This window comes from Vulpes lagopus, chromosome 5 (assembly GCF_018345385.1).
Source record: "Vulpes lagopus strain Blue_001 chromosome 5, ASM1834538v1, whole genome shotgun sequence".
NCBI lineage: Eukaryota > Metazoa > Chordata > Mammalia > Carnivora > Canidae > Vulpes > Vulpes lagopus.
In genome coordinates, this window is record NC_054828.1 from 112,494,736 (window position 1) to 112,507,763 (window position 13,028).

At 53.4% G+C, this 13,028-nt stretch overlaps 1 protein-coding gene across 4 annotated transcripts in view; it reads right to left on the minus strand.

The window, feature by feature from the left end:
- Positions 1-13,028, minus strand: part of CAD (carbamoyl-phosphate synthetase 2, aspartate transcarbamylase, and dihydroorotase) — a 22,860-nt gene continuing 9,832 nt past the window's right edge. For 3 of the 4 annotated variants that reach the window (XM_041754892.1, XM_041754890.1, XM_041754888.1), the window contains exons 16-45: positions 11,940-12,052; positions 11,061-11,305; positions 10,617-10,863; positions 10,123-10,221; positions 9,722-9,946; positions 9,462-9,644; positions 9,034-9,252; positions 8,581-8,748; positions 7,802-7,984; positions 7,561-7,665; positions 6,890-7,129; positions 6,565-6,646; positions 6,114-6,280; positions 5,806-5,970; positions 5,495-5,626; positions 5,078-5,279; positions 4,526-4,716; positions 4,287-4,427; positions 3,992-4,093; positions 3,419-3,515; positions 3,122-3,172; positions 2,787-2,831; positions 2,513-2,682; positions 2,327-2,401; positions 1,607-1,819; positions 1,304-1,429; positions 949-1,104; positions 763-864; positions 466-560; positions 1-365 (exon numbers count right to left, since the gene is read on the minus strand). In XM_041754892.1, the coding sequence (XP_041610826.1) occupies positions 263-365; positions 466-560; positions 763-864; positions 949-1,104; positions 1,304-1,429; positions 1,607-1,819; positions 2,327-2,401; positions 2,513-2,682; positions 2,787-2,831; positions 3,122-3,172; positions 3,419-3,515; positions 3,992-4,093; positions 4,287-4,427; positions 4,526-4,716; positions 5,078-5,279; positions 5,495-5,626; positions 5,806-5,970; positions 6,114-6,280; positions 6,565-6,646; positions 6,890-7,129; positions 7,561-7,665; positions 7,802-7,984; positions 8,581-8,748; positions 9,034-9,252; positions 9,462-9,644; positions 9,722-9,946; positions 10,123-10,221; positions 10,617-10,863; positions 11,061-11,305; positions 11,940-12,052 (4,442 nt within the window). In that variant the 3' untranslated portion in view covers positions 1-262. The remainder of the gene's footprint in view (positions 366-465; positions 561-762; positions 865-948; positions 1,105-1,303; positions 1,430-1,606; positions 1,820-2,326; positions 2,402-2,512; positions 2,683-2,786; positions 2,832-3,121; positions 3,173-3,418; positions 3,516-3,991; positions 4,094-4,286; positions 4,428-4,525; positions 4,717-5,077; positions 5,280-5,494; positions 5,627-5,805; positions 5,971-6,113; positions 6,281-6,564; positions 6,647-6,889; positions 7,130-7,560; positions 7,666-7,801; positions 7,985-8,580; positions 8,749-9,033; positions 9,253-9,461; positions 9,645-9,721; positions 9,947-10,122; positions 10,222-10,616; positions 10,864-11,060; positions 11,306-11,939; positions 12,053-13,028) is intronic. The other variant, XM_041754889.1, reaches the window with a different exon arrangement.

The following is a 13,028-nucleotide window of genomic DNA, read 5'->3' on the forward strand; positions in this document are numbered from 1 at the left end:
TTACAAGCAGCTTAGCTGTTTATTTAGTCAGTAGAAAAATGACTTTACAGGTTTGTGGTACATTAAGGGAGATGGGGCCCCACCCCCATGCTAGAACACTCCAGTCCAGTCCAGTGCCTGACACGTGGTCTGCAGATGTGCATATGGGCACATGAGCTATCTGGACGTGCCAGAGCATCTCCTAAGTGTGCTGCCCCCGTGGGGGGCACCGATTTCATGCCCAGCAGCTGGGCCTGACAAGAAGAATCTGAGGAGTCAAGCCCTAGAAGCGGCCCAGCACAGTGGCTAACAGAGCCATGCGTATGTACATGCCATTCTCGGCCTGGCGGAAGTAGGCTGCTCGGGGGTCTGAGTCCACCTCCACACTGCAAGAGAAGGACAATGGTTAGCACACAGCCCACAAGATGGACTGTCTTAGACCAGGTGCCCACCCCCAGTGTAGCCTTAATTCTAAAGTCATGTCACCTGATCTCATTGACTCGAGGCATTGGGTGCATCACCACCATCTTCTTCTTAGCCCGTGTCATGATGTGGGGAGTGAGGATGAACTGGCCAAAGCACTGTGAGGCAGACAGGGGCCCTGTCAGTGTCTCAGGGCTGGGGTGGCTGTGTCGCCATAAGCCTGGATTCCTCCAGGATCCCTTCCACAGCCACACATGGTTATCACAACCAAGAGGCCTGATCAAGCTTCCAGCCGTCCCATCCACTAATTTAGATGCCTCGAAGCTCCAGCCCCGGCCTCCCCTCAACCGCAGCACTCACAGCTTCATACTCCTGGCTAGACTCAAAGCGTTCCTTCTGGATTCGAGTCATGTAGAGCACATCAGTGTCGGGCAGGGCTTCCTCGATGCTCTCAAATTCCTCCTGGAGGGTGAGGCAGAACCAGAATGAATGCAGTGCCAGGCTCTCACTGCCCAAACCATGTCCCTCATGGCCTCCTGGGCTCACCTGCTTGGTGCCACGGGCCGCCACAAAGGCCCGCACATTGGATGGCATGCGCAGGCTGGGAGGGGCCACATAACGCAGGCTGACACGGTACTGGGTGAGCAGGCAGGCCAGAGAATGCACTGTGCGTCCATGCTTCAGGTCCCCCACCATTGTGATCTAGGGGAGGAAGCCAATCACCAAGAGGGCCCTCAGATCAAGCACCTGCCCTCCCGCTTCAAAGCTTTCAGTCTCAGGACCAGGATATAGGCCCCCTTGCTGCATGCAGCATTCTTTGGAGCAGAGAAAGTACTTCCCAGCTGCCTCACTCTCCAGACCTACCCCTGGCAGGCCTCTAACCCTGCCCCACTACACTCACCGTCATGCCATTGACAGTCCCAAGCTCCTCCCGGATGGTGAAGATGTCCAGCAGGGCCTGGGTGGGATGCTCTCCAACCCCATCCCCAGCATTGATCACTGGCCTCCGGCAGTGCTTGGCTGCCAGCTGTAAACATGAGAACAAGAAAGGAGAACCTTGTCTTCTGCATCTCAGTGGCCCCCACTCCTTGCTCAAGCCCCACTCTTCCTGGGTCCCCTTCCCTGTCTGGCCCAGACAGAGACTTGCAGTCATGTCCCTAGATCCATCCTCATGAACCCTGTTCCAGTGTGTAGCTGGTCTCACCTCCACTGCTCCAGGCTGGGGATGCCGAAGCACGACGACGTCGGCATAGCAGCTCATGGTCTGCACTGAGTCAGCCAGGGATTCACCCTTCTGGACCGAAGATGTGGCTTCTGAGAAGCTGAGCACAGCGCCCCCCAGCCGGGCCATGGCTGCAGCAAAGGAGCTGCTGGTGCGCGTGCTCACCTCGTAGAACATGGAGGCCATTACCTTCCCCTGGCGGGAGGGCAAGACTCAAAGTGAACATGGGTGTGTTCATCCTGGGGAAAGCACAGGCTGCTGCTTGCTTCCCCCACTTACACAGGAGGGAATCCCTCCCTTCAAACCTCCTCGTGACCTGTCCTAGCCTTGACATTTCCATCAGTGTCACGCTGAGCTAAAGGCTCCACCTCCAAATAAACCACTACTAGGTATTTGAATGAGATACTCTCATTTTCTGGGGATGAAGGAAACACCCCATTTCTATCCCGTGAATACATATGCATAGACCAAATGACCAGATCAGGCTGATACACTGGCTCTCAGGGCCTTGTAAGTCAGCTAAATACTCAGAGGGCAGACATGGGGGCTAAGGCGTGCCTAGGGTAACAGAACCTTCCAGAGTAGAGAAAGCTAAGTAACACATTGTAGAGCATTTAGATTTACATGAAGGGATCTACTGCAGAAGAGGGAGATCCCTGCTGACAGGATCCTGGACCCATAACCCACAGCCCTGACCCTGACCTTGAGTATGTCGAGGCTTCGCTCCTTCTGTACCATCATACGCAGCGTGTGTGCCACATTGAACAGGTGAGACATCTAAGAAAGACCCTCAAAATCAGCTGGAAAGGCAGTGGCCCTCAGAGGTCCTACACCAGCTTTTCAGATTCTCAAAGCTCTGGGTGGCCCCATCCTCCCTCCCCCAGGCACCTGATCCTTGGTGAATTGCTGGACAGACAGGATATGTTGACCCACTAATGAGTGCAGCAGGGGTGAGGTCTGGGGGTGCAGCAGGCCAGGGGTCCCCAGGTTCTGGGGTGACGCCTGTCTAGGTACTGGTGGTGGAGGGTAGCAGGTGCCATCAAGAGTTCCCATCAGCTCTGCAGTGAGGGACGGGGCAGAAGAGGTGGGTCAGAGGGTTCCTCCTACACAAGCCAGATGAGACAGGTCCCCAAGGTGAACGTGTGTTTCAGGGGAGTCTCACCTGGCTCAGCTGCCTTCCGAGACGACTTTTCCTTTGGCTCCTCAGCTACAAACAGGGAAACAGGAAAGATGTAAGTCTGTAACTAAGGTCTGTGAAGAGCCCCATTTCCCCACACTCTGGATCACAGCGTCTGTGTTAAACCAACTCACACAACAGTAGCTATAGCAGGTTAGGGGAAAACAAGAAGGACCAGCAGCCCCGGGGACACACAAGTGATTTCCCATGGGGGCTGCTCTGTGTGGGCAATGGTGCCCTCCCAGGGCCCCCCCAGGTGGCCGGGGGATCCTAGGCAAGGGGAACGGCCAGGCTCACACCAACCAACAACCTGGATTTACCCCACGTTCTGCTGCCCCGTGGGATCCCAGCTCCCGGGCGGAGGAACACAGCTGCCCACAACAAGAAAGGGCCGTAAGAAGAAGCTGTGGGGTGCCTACCTCACTCTGGGCAGACTGCTTTAGGCAAAGGAGGGTACAGAGGATCAGACTAGGATGAGGGGATGGCAGGAAGAACACAGTGAGTGAACAAAAGTGACCCCAGTCTATCAAGGACACTGTGGGGGAAGAGGAGCCTGTCTCTACACGTCTCTAAGTCCAAGTGGCCCCATCCTCCACATCATAGGATCTCTGTCTTACCTGGCAGACCTGGATCAGAGGCTCGGTGAATTCGGGGTGGCAGGTGGAAGCGGCCATCAGGAAGCCCTGGAACCGCCCGACGGGGCCTCTCAGGTGTCTGGAGAGAGAGGCCTAGTGTTTTGATATGTACTGACCCAACTCTCAAGTTCAATCCCTTAAGAAATGCCAAACTGCTCACTGTCCGTGGTGAGGATGGACTGGATCCCATTCTCCATCACGTCCCCTCAGGCCCATCCTTCTGCTACGCTGCCCTTGATGGAGGGAGACAACCTAACCTTTCAGAGGTGTGTGCTAGCCCCATGACAGGCCTCTAGATGAATCCATCCCTGGTTGGGTACCTGTGTTTTGATCCCTGGTTGGCTTAATGGGTTACCTGTTTCCCCTGGGTAGGTAACTTCCTAAATTGAGAGCTTATTCTATGTTTTGCAACAAAGAGGTAGGTGGTGGAAATTTTAAGTGTCAAGTGCAGAGCCTTCCACCCCCTAAATCACCAATGAAAACATCTGTGCTGCTAGCCGGGTCCTGGCTGCATCCCCCAACACACCCACCCTGATCCCGGAGCACTGTGGATACCGTGGTGATCTCACTGGCGGCAGGGGCTGGGGGTGCCAGCTGGGGAACAGTTCCCTGAGGCCACTTGCGGACATCCTGTCCATAGCCCGGGGGCACCAGGACCTGCAGGCAGAGGGCAGGGGCATGAGAATGAGCAGGGGGCAAAGAGCTAGACTGAGGCCTCACAGGAGTGCAAACCACCAAAGAGGTAAAGCGTCTCAAGGGACCCTTCCCTACCCACAGAGAAGTGCTGGGGCAGCAGGACAATGGCACACAGGAAATTATGACTGGGATGGGGCTTGGGCCACACACATACCTGCCCATCGATATAGGCCACCTCTCCTCGGAGGACCACACGGCGGACGGTGCCCTTCACCTTCTGCCCTTCAAAGGGTGTCCAGTGCGCCTTGGAGAAGGGCATGTGGCCAGGGATGGTCCATTCGTGCTCCAGATCCACCTGCCCAGAGTGACGGGATACACGAGGGTAGGGTCACACCACGGGACAGCTACAGGCTGCAGAGCTGCCCACCCCACCCCAGGCCCACTTGCCCACACCTCCACATAGGTGTCCTCCTGCGGGGGCAGGTGGAAGATCCGGCGGGGATTGTGGTGCAGCCGCTGCAGCAGGTCATCCAGACTCAGCCGGCCCTCACTGACTGCCGTCAGCAGCAGTGGCAGCATGGTTTCCAGCCCTGGGAAGCCAGGGGGAGGCCGGGGCCCACACTTCTCCTCCAAGGTGTGAGGGGCTGGGAGCGAAGAGAACAGTACCCTCAGGCCCAATCATCTCCACGTCTGGGAAGTCACACAGGCCACTGGGACTGGGACTGCACTGACTTACTGGCCCCGATGCTAACCTCTTCTGCTTATAAGGAAAACAGGTAAACCAGGACAGCTGCCATCTTTTGGGGACCATACCTTTTACCTGCCTTCTCTCATTTATAATTTTACTCATTTGCTTGTCAGTTCCTTCAGGGAGTACTTACCGCGCACCCATCACAGCCCAAGTGCTATGCTACACAGATCAAGTCCCAGCCCCCAGAGCCCAGAGGCCCTGAGCTGGAGGATGAGCCCTGCTGGGCCGAGAGGTACACTACGGGGCCCTCTCACCATGGTCTGAGGCGAAGCAGTCGATGACAGCCATGTTCTCCCATAGGGCCTCCACGTCCTGGCGGGACCCAAGCTCGGGCCGGACCTCCCCCTTCCCTGGCCCCAAGCGTTCCAGGTCATCGCAGCTCAGAAATAGATGGTGGGGTGCCACCTCACAAGTCACTGGCAGCCCCCGTGCCTTTGCAGCTTTAATCAGCAGGATCTGGGGGGAAAGTGGGGAGATCTGAGGAGGCCTCCCTCATGCCCTACCCTACAGAGTCCCTGCATCTGACACCCCCTCTAGGAAAGTTATGGGGCAGACATGTTTGAGGGGGCTGGTTCCATGCTCCCCAACCCCTGGTCCCCACAAGGAGTAGCCTGACCTCTTGGTATTACTGGGAAAGCAGAAGGGGCACCGGACCTCTGAAGTACTCTCACCTCCTCCTTCCGAGCCACGTGACATATGTGTACTGATCTCTGGGTCAGTTGGGCCACCATGAGGATGGCAGCGACATTCTGCCTCTCTGCGTGGGCCACGATGGGGAGGTGGGATGGCCATGTCTCAAAGTGCTGGGGACAGAAAAAATTTATCAGGGAGCATGCAGAACCTTTAATTATCTAAGGTCATCAGAGCCCAGCCCAGAGCCCTCACAGAGCTCTTGACACTTCACTGATGTTAGCCTCTGATGTGCGCTCCTCAAGCTAAGAGGCAAAGTTTGGTTGCCTCCTCCCACCGGCCCACTCCCTACCTCCATCCACTGGGCCACATTGTCCAACCGAAGCTCAGAGAAGGTCTCGTTGAGGTAGAGCTTTAACCCAGCAGCAGACCCAGCCACAGCACCCAGGGTCCCTGCATTTTCTGACGAGGCTCCGAGAAATAAGGTAAAGTCACAGCGGGCACCAGCTTCTGCCAGCTGAAGGGGATACATATGAGATAAGGCCCATTGACATCCATGCCAGGGCCCCCAGACTTCTGGGAGGGGCAGAGGGAGGAAGGGTCTGAGAGGCAGGTAGGGACACATCTGGGTCACCATGAAGCAGGAGTGCCAGCGCTCACCTTCTGGGCCAGGGCCAGGGCTGGTGCATCAATGATGGGGGGCCGGGTGTTTGGCATGGCGCATACCATAGTAATGCCCCCAGCCAGGGCAGCAGCCGTGCCTGAGGCAAAGTCCTCCTTGTGTGTGCCCCCTGGCTCCCGAAGGTGCACATGGATGTCAATTAATCCTGGAAGAACATGGATATGGCAAGATTAGAGGACAGTTCAGAGACACAAAGGACACCAAAGACTTGAACTGGGGTGGCAGGAAAATCAGCAGCTGAAATGAGTGGAGAGGTGGTGAGCTTTCTCAGTCAAGGGTATGGCAGATGGTGGGAGAAAAGAGCTCAAAAAGAAAGATTCTGGCCCTCAGGCTCTATGCCGTCCAGGCAGGGTGTGGACCCCACAGCCAGGATCTGTGCCAAGTGCTACCAGAGTGCAAAAGCCAGGTTCTCCCAAAATATACACTTACCAGGTAGTCGCACGAGCTTTTGGGAGGTCATACAGTCAACGTGCACCTTCAAAGGAGGGGCTGGCCCAATCTGGCCTAGTGCCTGCAAATGAAAACCACAGCTCTGATTTAAGAGCATCCTGGGAGTCGTAGGTAGTGACTGGGTTTTCCCATAAACCAGGCTCTACTTCTCTCCATCCACCTTCCCTCTCTCTGCAGCCAAAATGCCTGCTTATTACCATAACTACTTCATCCTGAGATTTCCTAGCCCCATGACAGACTCACTTCTCCCACCTGCCCCACTAACACTGGCTGTTGCCCTCCCAAGCACCCAGGCCCCAGTCACCTCCACAAACAGTTTGGTGCACTTGATATCAATGATGAGGGGCACGGAGAAGTCAGCAGCCAGGCGCCGGGTACGGTAGCCCTTGGTGACGAAGGAAGAAAGACGCCGGCCCCCAGCCCCACGCATCGATAGGTTTATCACTAGTTCAAAGTGATTCTCAGCCAGCTGCTCCAAGATGCTTCGCTGTGGTGGGCACTCACCATCCACTGCCTCCTCAAAGTGCCAGTCCACAGCTGTTACCTATGCCCCAGAGACATGGTCAAGGGCTAACCTGAGCCTGGCAGGAATCATAAAGGACAGCCTAAAGGGATCACAGGTGGCCCAGGAACCCATGAGGAGGAGACTGAGGATCCACGGGGTGGGGACCAGGGCTGGCTCTCTCTGCTCCCAGCAAAGTATATTTCCTGACAGGAAAGACATCTACTCAATGGTTACCAAAGGGCTCTGTGCAGTATGAGCCTGCACTTGTATGTATAGAAATACTCCCCTGGAAAGAAACACATCAGGATGTTAACAGTGGTAAAGAAACCATAAGACACTTTTTCCCTTGCTTCTCTATACATTCCATTTGCCCTACATGGAACACACAGGACTTGTACAACAATAAAAGCTGGGGAACACAGAGATAATTCTCTGGTACAACGCGGGGTAGGCTGCAGGAACCCCTGTACCTTGACGCCGTGCTCCGTATAGAAGTCAGCAGTGCCCAGACTGGCGTAAAGGCTGTAACCAAGGCTCTCCAGCAGCCGCACGGTTGGGAGCAGCTCACTTTTGTTCTGAACCAAGCAGAAGGAGGATGAGGTTGTGTCTCTCCTGACTTCCCCTTCAAGGACAGCCGCGGCTCAGAGAGCCAAGGCCACCTGCCCCCACCTCTCTGGGCAGCACCCATTCCCCCCCTCCCAGAGTCAGTACCTTATAGCTGCCAATGGTCAGCAAGATGTTCTTCTTGGGGATCTTAAAGCCAGTGCTTAGCATGGCCTTGAGGTATGCCTCGCAGCGGCTCTCCCCAAAGCCAGCCACTTCCCCGGTACTGGTCATTTCCACACCCAACACCACATCAGCACCCGCCAGACGGGAAAACGAAAACTGAGGGACCTGAGGGAGCAGGACGAGAGAGGCCATGGCAGGAGGGGACCACCTCTCCTTGCCCCTTCCCTTTGGTCTCATCCAAATGGCAAGATTAGCCTTCTCTGCAGCTGCTGTGCCTGTGCACTACATTGGTCAGTCTCCTGTTTATTACCACTCGGTTTCCACTCACCTATTCCTTTCCACAAGGCCTATTCGTAGGCCTTGGAACACTTCCTCAACAAGCTCTGTAAATCAAACGTCCTGACTGTCCTTCAGGACTCAATTCAGGTACCACCTCTCCTCCTAGGCCTTCCCAGGTCACCCCTTTTGGAAGGGGCATCTCTTGTTTGTAAACTCCTTCAGCATTTTATTCTCGTCTCTACCATGTAGATTTATCACAGACTGATACAGAAGCAGTTTTTGGACCCAATTTCCCTTGCCTCCCATTACTAGAGCGTGAGCTCCTCAGGGACAAATACCATATCATCGCCTTTACGGATGGCCCGGTGATGCACTGCCCACAAGAGTTGCTTGGTTTGTGCTTGTGCTATGTATGAGTGAACCCTTACCTACTGTCTCCCTTGGCTTCTGATAGCTAACCTCCAGGTTTTAGTTCTCCATACCTTCACCCCCACGACTCCGGAGCCAGTCATGAGCCCCACAGGTTCCACTTCTTCCCCCATGATGACCCGGGTGGCCAGTGCTACTAGGTCCACACCAAGTGTCTTGGAGACGAAAGGGAAGGAGCGAGAGACACGCACGTTGCATTCGATGACTTTCAGTTGGTCATCCTGGGGCAAAGAGGGAGTGGTCAGTCCTTGCACAGGCTGGGCTTGCTGACATCACTCCTCTGACCTACCGCTCTGAGGGTCAGCAATCGGGAACAGGGGTCAGGGTGACAGACTGTCACAAACCCCGACAACACTGTGGGCTCTATCTAGCAAGGCCCCCTTTCCTGCCACTTTCAGACCTACTCCAATGAAGGCAGGAGATGGGCTGCTTACTGGCAGCGTGGCTCCACAGAATAAGGAGGTGCTAAGATCCTTTAGTCCCCTCCTTTAGCCCCCTCTTTCTACCTTGGCAATGAGCTGAAGATTGAAGGGTCCTGTGACCTGCAGCTCCTGGCCCACAGCATGCACGATGGCTTTAATCCGCTCCAGGGTTTTGGCAGTGATGTCTTGAGGTGGGGTCACCAGCGTGGCATCACCTGAATGTACACCTGCATTCTCCACATGCTCAGAGATGGCAATGGCTGCCACCACACCATCACGGGCCACAGCATCCACGTCAATCTCCTAGTGGGGATGTGAGGGCAATGTGCTCCAGAGCAGGGGCCAATTTCTTCTCCCACTTGCCCCAGGGAGCTCCCTTCCTTTAAGAGCCTTGGTACAAGCCATCCTTCCCAGTCCGCTGTGCCCATAAAGTGCTGTAGGGTTAGAGGGGGGGAGTCTCCACCCAGGCTGGAGAGCCTGTCCTCAGAGACTTCTTTTGTCTGCAGCCCTACCTTGGCCTCCTGGATGAACTTAGAGATGACCACAGGGTGCTCCTTAGAGACGGCTGCCGCACTGCTCAGGAAACGCTCCAGGTCCCCATCGGTGTAGGCCACATTCATAGCAGCGCCGCTTAGCACATAGGAGGGGCGCACAACGCAGGGGTACCCCACTGTCTGGCAGAACTGGCGAGCAGACTAAGGGTGCAGCTGGGTTGGTTACACTCACCCATGACTTAATCCAGCTTCCAGCCTCCCACCTGGCCCCAGCCCACCTCTAGGTCACTGAGCTCCCTCCACTGAGGCTGGCTGATACCAATGGTATCTAGGAGCCGGGAGAATTTGAAACGGTTCTCAGCTGAGTCGATGGCTTCCGGAGAAGTGCCCAGCACCCGGCACTGCTGCCGATGCAAAGCCATGGCCATGTTGTTGGGCAGCTGCCCACCCATGGACAGGATCACGCCTTCAGGGTTCTCTAGCTCATAGATGTCCATCACCACCTTAGTTCAAGAGGAGAATAGAGTGAAGGACCAAGTGGTCAGGGATCCAAGCATTCCTGCTCACTGTTCCTCACCCTCTACTTCCCCTCAAACCCAAGCTGCAAAGAATCTTAGGTCAGCCAGCCACTCCCACTTGACCCTGGCCACCCCAGGCCACCAGTCTTCATCCCTCTCACCTCAAAAGAGATCTCATCAAAGTAGAGTCGGTCACACATGTCATAATCAGTGCTGACTGTCTCTGGGTTGTAGTTCACCATGATGGTCTTATATCCCATCTGTGATAGAGAGGGAAACAAGATTTAGCGAGGAGGAGGTGGGAAGAAGAACATGGAGAAACAGGCAAAACCCGTACTTCAAAGAGCACCTCAGCTTTTTCTGAAATGGCTGTAAGGGACACCTGCCTTGGGAGGGAAGTAGGATCAGCACTGTAGGTATTAGAGAAGTAGGTACAAAGTGCTGGAGAAAAGATACATGCCCTGTGAGGGACACAAGACGGCCTAAGGGGAGGACTCCCTCACTCCTACCTCACCACCACACTCCTCCCAAAGCCTTAAGATAGATGTAAGTGTAGGAATTAATAGAAAGCACCAGGATTAAATGGGAGTGGAAGGCAATTGCTGGAACTGAATGGAACAGTAAAGAAAACAGTATGAAAGACTAGCTCTTGGACCTTTCGGAGCTGCCGGATGCAGCCCACAGCACACCAGTCAAACTCAACGCTGGAGCCTATACGGTAGACGCCAGAGCCAAGGACCAGGACATGAGGCGTTCGAAAGGTGAGGTCGTGCGTGGTTCCCCAGTACGTCAGGTACAAATAATTTGTCTGGGCTGGCCACTCAGCTGCAACTGTGTCAATCTGTTTCACTGCCGGGCAGATTCCCAGTTCCTGACGCAGCTTGCGAACAGCCAGCTCTGTGCTAAAGAAGAAGAAGGGTCAAAACTATATGCCCTGGGAGTAGGCTACAGACTGAGATCCCAGGACAGGGATCTGAGAGGAAAATATTTCAGGGATGAAGGTCAGAAGCCTCCAAAGCTTCTAAGGGCCCCTTACTAGTATAAAGATTCTCTGTCCCACATCCTCAGCCCAAGGCCCGACCTCACCACCACCTCTGACCTCAGAACAGCAAGGGCAATCTGCTTGTCTGAGAAGCCAAGGCGCTTGGCTTGGTGCAGCAGGTCTGGGGGCAAAGGCTGTCCACGATGCTGTTCCAGCAGCTGGGCATGTGCTATAATCCGCTTCATCCGGTGCAGGAACCAGCGGTCGATGCGCGTGAGTTGGTACAGCCGCTCCACCGAATAGCCAGCCCACAGAGCAGCTGCCACCACAAAGATCCGCTTATCAGTTGGTGTCTCCAACTCCTAATGGGGAGGGCAGACAGATGGATATGGAAGGATTGTGGAGAGGGAGATGGCCAAATGTTAAGCAAAATATTCCCAATCTACTTTTAGTACCTCAAAAAGCCTGAGAGCAGGAGTACCACTGTTTTAGAAAAGGAAGCTGTAGAAAAGGAGCCAGACCAAAAACTCTGTAATTGCAAAAGCCTATAGGCAAATCCTGGCTCTGCCTCTTTCTGGCTGTGTAGCTACTGTATTAGCAAGTTCCACAAATTCTCTAGGCCTGTTTCATTGTAGAAACAAGTTTAAGAATACGTCCTCTTGGGATGCCGGGGTGGCTCAGCGGTTAAGCGTCTGCCTTTGGCTCAGAGCGTGATCCTGGAGTCCCCGGATCGAGTCCCACCCACATGGGGCTCCCTGCATGGAGCCTGCTCCTCCCGCTGCCTGTGTCTCTGCCTCTCTCTCATGAATAAATAAAATCGTAAAAAAAAAAAAAATCCTCTTATAACGACAGAGGAGATAAACCACAAAATTCTCAACAAAGTGGAAATACAGCAAATGTCCAGTAATGACTACTGCTCTTAGAGGTACCAAGTCCATGGCCTAGGGAAAGCAGCACCCACTTCAGGGCTGCTGCCAGGGGAAAGGAGCCACTCACCATATCACTGACCGGTTTTACTGTGTGATCAAAGCCCACACAGTTCTCATCCACCATGCGAAGAGCCTTCTGGAAGGCCTCCTCAAAAGAACGCCCAATGCCCATGACTTCACCTAAAGAACAGGATATAAGGACTGAGGGCCTGGAGGCAGGAGGAGCTGCCCAGAAATTTCTATGATTTAGTCAGGTCTCTGGGAGGTTCTTGGGACAGGTCCCATAGTGGTGGTATGTATGGTGTTTCATTATTAAGGAATCTTAAATTGAAGTTCCTCTCCTTACCATTTTTGTAGTTTGTGTTTATTAGTAGCCACAGAATTAAAATGCTTAAAACGGACATAGAGATACTAGAACACGCTATAGTTTATCAGAGTGGCCTGACCCCTGATGGTTACCCAGTTACTTGCTTTATTCCTGTTGTGATGTGTGACCGTCTGGGATCTGTCTCATCCTTTCAAATTTCTCAACAGGCCTGATAATAAAAGATGATCCTACTACTCTTTGAATCCATCCAGAGATAGTCATGTTTACAATTCTCATTTTAGAGTATCTCTTCCTGGACTTTTTCCAAATGTATGTTTTTATACATGATTATAGTGTACGTATAGTTTCTATACTGCCTTTTCCTTCATCATAAGCTTGTTCCCACATTGCTCTGTGGGAGCAGTTTAATTCCTCTATGATTTACCATAACATAACTGCTTACTTATGGAAGAACACCTAGCTTTGAAGTGTTTATCCTTCTAAGCGAGGCTGTGATGTCTTTAGTCTTTGGATTACTTCCTTAGGATGAATTTTCACAAGTCCAGGGATAATGCATAGGAAGAATTTTCTGGCCCTTGATAAATATTACTTGCTTCACCGAAGTTTGTGTTTTATAATACACAGCAGTTTAACCACCTTCCAAGAAGTATAACTGTTTTTTGTGTTTTTTTTTTAGTATAACTGTTTTAAATAATTTTTGTTCATAAAAATGTTACCTCATTTTACATAGATTTCTATTAACAAGAAGGAACTCCTCTGTCTCTACAACCTTCTGGGTCTGCCTACTGATTTTATCTTCTATAAAGTTTTGTGATGTCCTCTGACAAT